Source organism: Ananas comosus, unplaced genomic scaffold (genome assembly GCF_001540865.1).
Source record: "Ananas comosus cultivar F153 unplaced genomic scaffold, ASM154086v1, whole genome shotgun sequence".
Taxonomy (NCBI): domain Eukaryota; kingdom Viridiplantae; phylum Streptophyta; class Magnoliopsida; order Poales; family Bromeliaceae; genus Ananas; species Ananas comosus.
In genome coordinates this window covers 1-8,881 of record NW_017892076.1, presented here as the reverse complement: position 1 = coordinate 8,881, position 8,881 = coordinate 1, and the positions used below count along the sequence as shown (strand labels likewise).

The 8,881-nt window shown below is 39.1% G+C and overlaps 1 protein-coding gene across 1 annotated transcript; it reads left to right on the top strand.

Moving 5' to 3' along the window:
• The first annotated feature begins 4,459 nt into the window (after positions 1–4,459).
• Positions 4,460–7,910, top strand: LOC109705301 (zinc finger CCCH domain-containing protein 18-like). The gene is made up of 4 exons (XM_020226032.1): positions 4,460–4,655; positions 5,479–5,796; positions 6,501–6,561; positions 6,779–7,910. Exons 1-4 carry the CDS (start codon positions 4,524–4,526, stop codon positions 7,783–7,785), a joined length of 1,518 nt encoding a protein of 505 aa, XP_020081621.1. The 5' UTR covers positions 4,460–4,523; the 3' UTR covers positions 7,786–7,910.
• The last annotated feature ends 971 nt before the right edge of the window (positions 7,911–8,881 follow it).

Genomic DNA, 8,881 nt, shown 5'->3' with positions numbered 1-8,881 from the left:
AACATACGCTCGCTACAATAGCATGCTCATTTAAAGGGCTGATCTGGATCAGGATGAAGTACATTAGTGAACATAATAATCTCAAGTTCTAAAATATGGGCATTAGATGAGTCTAATAAGGATATCCCTTCAGCTGTAAGTTCCTTTTTGAGTTTTCACTTTCAGTTAGTCCAAGGAAGAAAAAAAGAAAAAGAACACCAACATGGGAGTAGCCCTGCATAATTTCATGACATAGTTTGTTAACAAGGCAACTGAACCATATATCTCAGGTTCCTGAAATGTGGCTGGATAAAGTAAGTTTTACACGAAATACAGGTTCTGTACATTACAAAATACTGCAAGGACCAACAAGTATTTCAGAGAGAAGTAAGGGTTCCAAAGTTCTGTCCATTCAGGTATTCCGCACCTTTGCAAAATCATCTATTAAACTATATGAATCCTCAATATTTGTTGCCACGTGGCAAGTTTTTCTTCACCCTCACTAATGTTACTCTTCTTCTTTCCATCACTAAATTTTCAATATGCATTTTAATGGTCCCATTAACCAAACTTTCAATTAGTGTATTTAAATGGTCCCATTACCTTCCCTCCACTATATTTTCAATTAATGTAAATGGTTTCACTACCAAACTTTCAATTAGTATATTTAAATGGTCCTACTACTATCTACGATCCTACATATCTCTATATCCAGGGATTATTTATCATGTTCACTAAATTTTCAATATACATTTTAACGGTCTCATTAATCAAACTTTCAATTAGTGCATTTGAATGATCCCACTATCTTTCCTCTACTATACTTTTAATTAATGTAAATGGTTCCGCTACCAAACTTTCAATTAATATATTTAAATGATCCTATTACTATCTACGATCCTAACCTCTATCTCTAATTATTCATCATGGGCCCATTTTTCTCTTTCCACCGAACTTTCAATTCTTTATCTTCGATTTGTTTATCAATTTTTTATTTTTCATCTTTAGCTATGCACCATCGACTCCTTCCCTCACTTCCTCGCTCTCTCACTAATGTGCACCCAATTCCTTCTTCCGCCGCGGTCGGAGAGATCGTCGTCGCCGTCATTATCACCATCGCCGGAGAAGGCATCGTCGAGTTCATATCTGCCGCCTACAGTGAGATATTTTCGATAGATGTACCAAATAAGATACACAAAGAGAATATTTAATATTTTATTATTATAAATTACTATTAGAGTTTTTATCCGCTGCAAAGCGCGGGTCTCTTCACTAGTGTCTATTAAACTAAGCCACTCTCAAGGAAAGGAAAAATTACTAAAGAACTTCAGTAATTTATGTGTTGTTATTATTACAAATATGTTCCCTGGCCTATATATCTGCAGTAAAAAATGAAATGGTAAGAAGGCCTCAACTTAAGCAATGTAAACGGTATCTTTAAAACTTTGAAGACCAAGTATAACAACAAAGTACAAGTCAAGATAACTATATACATGATAAGCTATTACAAAAGGTAAAATAAGAAAAGAATTACCAACCACTCTTGAAGGAAAACAAATATCAACTCAAATGCATCTTTTGGAAGGCTTATGCCTAGCTCTTCATAGAGTTCCCTCCTGAACATACATAATACCACTTAGTCACAGATAAGAATCTTCAAAGTGATAAGATAAAGTTATTTAGAGTAAATGGCCATTAAGTTATAACCAAAAAAAAAAATTGTGACTCTCCCAAGAATTTATTTAAATTAAAGAAAAAGGCGAAATTAAAAAACTTGTCCGTCAAGTAGCTTCAAGTTACAACAAAAAATGTAGTTCTGTCAAGAATAATTCAAATTGAAGAAAAAGGCAAATAAAAAACTTGCCCACCAAGTCTCCATTGAAGCTACTAAAGAATTTCTTCAGCAACATCAGAAAATGCAAAACAACGGCATTTTGAAACTTCAGATGATTTCACAGGGGATATTACAATGACATGTTTCGGAAGTTACAAGCTGGTTAAAGAATGGCATTTCGAGAGGGGAAGACAACATCAAGGAATACAAGAGAGAATCAACCCGACAATGTGTGTAACTTCAGTTTACTGCAACATTCACAGGAACAAGACAAGATTCCATCTTTTCTCACGACAGAGAATCAACCCGACAATGTGTATGACTTCGGTTTACTGCAACATTCACAGGAACAAGACAAGGTTCCATCTTTTCTCTACAAAATACAATTACAACAAGAGCCCAAATGAAAAACTCTTAACTTTTAGGTACCTATTTCAAAAATTACTGAAAAATCAGAACTTTTGTTCCAAAATGCACTTTGGTTCCACCAAGGTCCGTACATTTTACCAAGATTTACTTAGAGAACACGAATATACGACGGAAACGGCAAAAAATTAAGAGCACTGCATGGCACCGTTAGATCTCATCCAAGAACCAATTAGATCAAGCCAAGGTTTCATCTTTTTTTTCTCAACTACAATTACAACTACCAGGAGACTGAACCAAACCCTAGAACGCATTTCACATTCCGCACACCTCGCATTCACAAGTGACGAATTGCCAGTAGAGATGTGTGGTTAAGTCCAGCCACCTGTTTAAAAAGACACTTTAATTCGGGTAAGTTTTGTATGCTTTTGCCAAGAATTAATCAAAGAGAGTGTCTGATGCCGATTCAAAGAGCGAAAAGCGCTGCATGGCGTCTCATATCACAACACAGAACCAATTAGACCAAGCCAAGATTTAATCTTTTTCTCTACGAACTAAAGCTACAACAACCAAAAAGACTGAAACCAATCCCTAAAACACACCCAAAGAACCAATTAGATCAAGCCAAAATTTCATCTTTTTTCACTACTAACTGCAACTACAACAACCCCGAGACCAAAACCAAACCTTAGAACGCAGCCAAAGAACCAATAAGACCAAACCAAGATTTAATCTTCTTCTCCACAAAATACAACTACGACAATCAAGAGACGGAAACCAAACCATAGACTGTGGGGCGAAGCGCACCTGGCGGTGGCGAGCGAGGAATCGCCCGCGGAGATGTGCCCGGCGCTGAGATGTCCACTGCCCTGGCCATGACTCCTTGCAATCTGCGCGGCGCTGGAGCAGGAGCTCAGCGCGTGCTCTCCGCGTAGAATCCACACGTGCCACGGCGCGGTGGTAGTCCCGGCTCCGCGGTGAACGGGCCCCTCGCAGCCAGATAAAAAAAAAAACAAAAACAAATTAGGGCTTTCAGCGGCAAGCGGGACGGCTGGAGATGGATCGAGCGATGGGGCGAGAGGGGGCGGGACCTGGGCTTGGAGACCCGGTTTTTCTTTATCCCGGTTCGCGTAGAGGACGTCGAGGAGCTCGGCGCGCTTGAGGGTTAGGCTTCCGCCCATGGACGTGGGGAGCAGGAGCGAAGTGGTGATGATCGGAAACGAGGGTTTCGCGTTCCAATTATTATATTATTATTATTATTATTTATTTATTATTATTATTATATAGAGAGAGAGAGGTGCGCGTGCGCGCTTTGATATCTCAATGGCGTGGAGAAGAGCGCAACAGGGCCGGGGACTGGAACCGAGATAAAGATTCTCTCACTTTGTTAGTGAGAGAATTTCATGATAGCCCCCTCAAATATAGCTACTTATGAATTCGCCCCTCAACTTTTTTTTTTTTTAGTAAAAATGTATATAACTTATCTGAACTATAAACTAATTTAAAATAAAGATCCAACATTCCAAAATATTATATCAAATTAACAACTCTATTTATTATTAATTATTAATTGTCCTAGTTTTATTTTTAAAAAGTGATTGAAGCAGCTATATTTGGTAAATATATCAAAATCGTTGGATTAATGTTAGTTAATTAAAAAAAAAAAAAAGATCAATAAAAAGAAAATTAATTGAGAAGGCAGTTTCATAATGGCCATAGTTTATGGGGTTATCATACATTTTGACCTCCAAAAAAGAATAAAATAAATAAAAAAAATAATGAGACTAGCTTTTATAATTTGACAATATTATAACATGTAAGATTATTATAACTAAAGAACTGTATACCCATAACACTAAAATAAAAAATTGAGAACCATTAATGTTGTACAAAAGCTTCAAGGACCATTAATAAAATTTTACTTCATAAATTTAATTCTTTCAGAGTCAGCGACTGCGTCCAATATTACCCTTCTCTTCGATAAATTACGTACTCTTAATATTTATTAGTCTTTACTTAAATTATATATATATAATATATATATAGAGTAATACTATTCATACACCTCAATTTTCAAAAAAAAATGTATATCATATATTCCATTTATTTAAAAGCTGGGATCAACAAACAAAAAAATATTACCCATCGGAGGGATATATTTGTTAATTAAACTTTACAAGTGAAATTCGTAATTTTAAAGTTTTATAGGGATACATGTGAACTTATCCCAAACTGTAAAATCGCACTCCGCCACCGCCCCCTCGTCCTCCTGGGTTCGATCATCGTCTCTCTCGCTCTAGGGTTCTCTCTCTCTCTCTCTCTCTCTCTCTCTCTCTCTAAATCCATGGCGGGGGAAGAGGGGGACGAGGTGGGGATAGAGCGGCAGCTGGAGCAGCAGCTCGAGGAGCAGAGGGCGTCGATCGCCGCGGTCGACGAAGCCCTAGCGGCGGAGCCCGCGAACGCCGAGCTCCTCGCGGTACGTTCCTCCTCCCTCCTGAAATTCTAGGGTTTGATCATCCCTTTCCTTGGATTCCGATCATAGATTGGTTTCCTCTTCGATCTGTTCAGGAATGGCGTGGCTGATCGAAGATTTGGGCACACTTGTGTGTGCTATGATTAGATTTGAGGCGCGATTGGCGCTGATGATGTAGGGCTTAGTTTTAAGAGATGAATTGCTATTTGAGTAGTTTTATAAGGAGAGATGCTGTACTATTGATCCCAAATTAACTTCTCTATGCATCAGAACCACTTTATTTTTGCTTCCCACTGGAGTAGAAGATCTAAACTTTTCTGTTTTTCCAATGCTCTTAATTCAGATGCAAGAAATGGAAATTTTGTCATTTGATTCTACACTTTTCTTTGTTATGAAGGAACTTAGGATTCTTATGCGATTGAAGTTTCGAAGGAAAAATAATGTTAAAAGAATAATATATCAATTCAGCGATGTGGGCCTAAACCCTTGCTCTATTTTGAATTTAAATAAGTTATATTCAGAAAATGGAGGAGCTCTTTTCTCAATCCCTTTCGGAATCAAAGTTAACTCCCACCTCCATGGTGGGAGTCATTTTGGGGGGATTCGATTCACCCCGGAATAGAAATTGGAATGCTAATCGCTTGAACCAAATACAAATAATGAGAATGGCTCATTTTGATTTCCATTCTGAGCCTCAAATCCTTCAAACCGAACATGCCCTGAGAGGCTTATTCTGTTCATTCTTGAACAGGATGAGAGTTACATCCTATTTGCATGATTGCCAGCTTCCTTCATGCATAGATGAGTTATTGTGCATATTTTGTAGGTTCACGAGGAACTTCTCTTGGCCATTAAAGATACAGAGGAAGGGCTTCTTCATTTAAAACAATCGAGACTTCTAAAGGAAATGGATACCATCTTTACTGATCATGAATCAGCAGCTGCAGATGAGAACGTCAAAGCTGAACCCTTGGATCCAGGTCAGGTTGAACCAGAACCTTTGGAATTAGAAGAATTTTCTGTTGGATCAAAGTGTAGATTCCGGCACACAGATGGGCGCTGGTATAATGGGCGTGTAGTAGGTTTAGAAGGCAGTGACACTGCTAGGGTTTCATTTCTTACTCCAACATCCGAAAGCATGCTGGTATGTCCGATTACCCCGTTTGTCACCTTTGTAATCACATGTTTCAGTAATTAGTATTCTTCACGAGAATGCTTGGGTCCACTTTTTTAACTCCTCGTTTAAGAACCAGCATCGACTCGGTTGAGCCACCCAAACTGACTCAGGTTTGATATGCTTTAGTAGTTCCCAGTGCAAAGATGGTCTGAAGACCATTTTCGGCAAGTTTTATGACTTCTTGCCTAAACCGCTGAATCAACATCTCCTTTTTAGTCTCTTCCATGGACCTATCCCCTTTATTATATGATTTCTGAGTTTGATTATTGCCATTGATCATCAGTTTCTTGTGTTTAAATTAATTACAAATGCTAGTTTTTTATGTGCTGATTCAACAACATAGAATCTCTGTTTACAAAATAAGAAAATGGCAAGAGTATTTAACAAGGCTTTTGTTGGGATCTTTATGTCGTATTTCCCTTTCATGAATAGTATCCATCAAACTGTTAGATTACTTATGTTAAGCGAGCGCTCATGAGTCGTCAATCTTTAAGTTTTAGACTTTCTCGCTTCACCTTTTTGGATAACAGTTGCATTAATCGTGTGCTTCTCTTGGATTCACACGCTGAGCTTCTACTTTACATATTGCCTAACCTCAACTCCCTGAACAACGAGCACCCAGTAATGTACCCTAGTGGAAAACATACTAATACAAGTCCACCCTAGTGCAGATGTGCAAGTTCTTTCTACAGCAAAGATGTCGGTTTGGTAGTAACTGCCGCTCATCACATGGTATGTTGCTTAGTTATTCTCTTTCATAAGGAGCGGTTTGCATCGCATCATGTTTATTGCCTCCTCTTTTTTTCTTGTGCAATGAGGTTTAGATAACTGTTCATCTATTGTCTCTATGTGAAATCAGAATCTTGCACCTGATTTCCTCTCATTCACTTTTTTGTCTTGAACGAAATACAGTTTATGCAACATGTAATTCGAATTCCACCCTTTTTAGGTTTCCTCGTTCCAATATCCTCATTGAAGGAGTACATTCCTACTCTATGGCATCATTCCTTGGTAGGTACCAATGTATTGGCAGCCTCTGGAAACCAGCCTGGCGTTTGGAGGAATGCTGAGCTCGAGTCATGGGACGATGAACACAAGCTTGGTCAAGTCGTCTTCCTGCATGATGGGAGCTCCGCCAAGCTCGGCTCTGATTCTCTCTCTATATCCAAATATGCAGAAATAACTGATGACGACGATGAAGACAGCGAAGAAGATAGCTCATTTTCAGAAAGATCTGAACTTAGTGGAGATGAAGATAACAATCAAGGTCTAGGGTTTCTTCAGGCAGCAACACTACAAAGAGGGATTCAAACAGAGACTGCTGTTTTTGCCAAGTGGGAACATCACACACGGGGCATCGCTTCCAAGATGATGGCTAGCATGGGTTATCGCGAAGGCATGGGGTTAGGTGTATCAGGCCAAGGTATTGTCGATCCGGTGTCTGTAAAAGTGCTTCCGCCAAAGCAGTCCCTTGATCATGCTGTTGCTTCAAATAAAAACAAAGTCGATAGAGCTACAAGCAAAAAGCGCAGCAGGGGAGGCAAAAGAAAGAGGGAAAAGAAGTACGCGCAGTTAGCCCGGGCCGCTAAAGCCGAAGAAGGGCAGAAACCCGACGTCTTCAGCTTTATAAATAAGCAGCTTTATGGGCAAGATGATGATAATGGTTCTGGTGCAAAGTATAAGAAGGGGTCTGGTGAGGGTGACAGACAACACAAGAATGAGGATAGGAGATCTTTGGTTGTGTACGAAGACGAAGTGAAAGAGTTAAGGAGTCGAGTCGAGAAGCTCGAAGAGATGGTGAAGCGGAATCGTGGTAAGGATAAGGCGGTTTATGAAGCGGCTTCGAGGAAGTTGAGTGATACACAGAAGGCACTGGCAGATGCTGAAGCTACTCATGCGTCGGCCTCAACAGCAGTTGTTAGCAAGGAAAAAGAGAAGAAATGGTTGAAGTTTTGATGCTTTGTAGAAGGATTTTGCTGCTGTAAAATGTCTTTACTTTAGTCCTGCAGATTCTGTATGCAGCAACTACTGATGTAGTTTCTTTCCATTGGATTATAGAAAGATATTTTTTTCTCTTCTTACCTTTTACTTGGGCCCTTGGGATTACATCAGAGTTGAGGGCCAATAGTCAACTCTGAGATCAATCCTATTTTGTGATGGACCATAACATTTTAACTTATGTTGGAACCTTTTAGCACTCGGGATTGTAGGAAATCAAAATTTGTTTTCAAATAATACAACTTCGTCTTCTGCCACATTCAAATCGAACAAATATGTAAGTTGCGATTAGGGGCTGTTTGGATAGCCATAAGTACAACTAATGGTGGAACTCTCAACACGCTCGAAGTCCGGAGTCCGGTCGCTTGGATCGTACCATCGAACTCGGAGATTTGTGGAATCTGTGCGGAATTCACAGCCATTTTCCTTCAAGAGCTTTCCATTTCTCGTGTCGGTGGAAATCGCAACATCTCGCAACCATCGCCTGATGTCGACTTCTGCGAGGTCGTGAGTTTCGATGGGCTACACGGTTCGATTGAGGGGGCGTTGTGATTAAGGTAGTTATTTGGTGCAAGTGAAAACATTGATCTTGCCATCAAGTAATATAATGCTGGAGAGACTCACCGTCTAATCGTAACTTAGATTTCGGGTCTTTCTAAAAAAATAACTTCAGACCATTTGAAAGTGACTTCATTTTCAAACGTTTAACTGCATGATTACATGCCAGATCTTCCTGATATCTTTAAGATAAATCACAATACTAATATTTCTACTATTAATAACTTGATTTACAATCGAATCATAACTTTATCGATTCAAATGCAGCCCCAAACAATCTCTTACTCTTCGTAGCCACTACTTACAACTTACCAGACTTCTTTTGGAAATATTGAAAGTCAAATAGCAGAAAGGAGAGTCAGAGAAAGAGAAGAAAAGAAACAGATCAACACTTACAAAGAGTGGTTGCCAGGTTGATCCAGTTCAGAGAAACTAGAGGAGGAAGTTCACATTAACATGGATTTAAAAGATTTAAAAAAAGCACTTGATGTGTTGT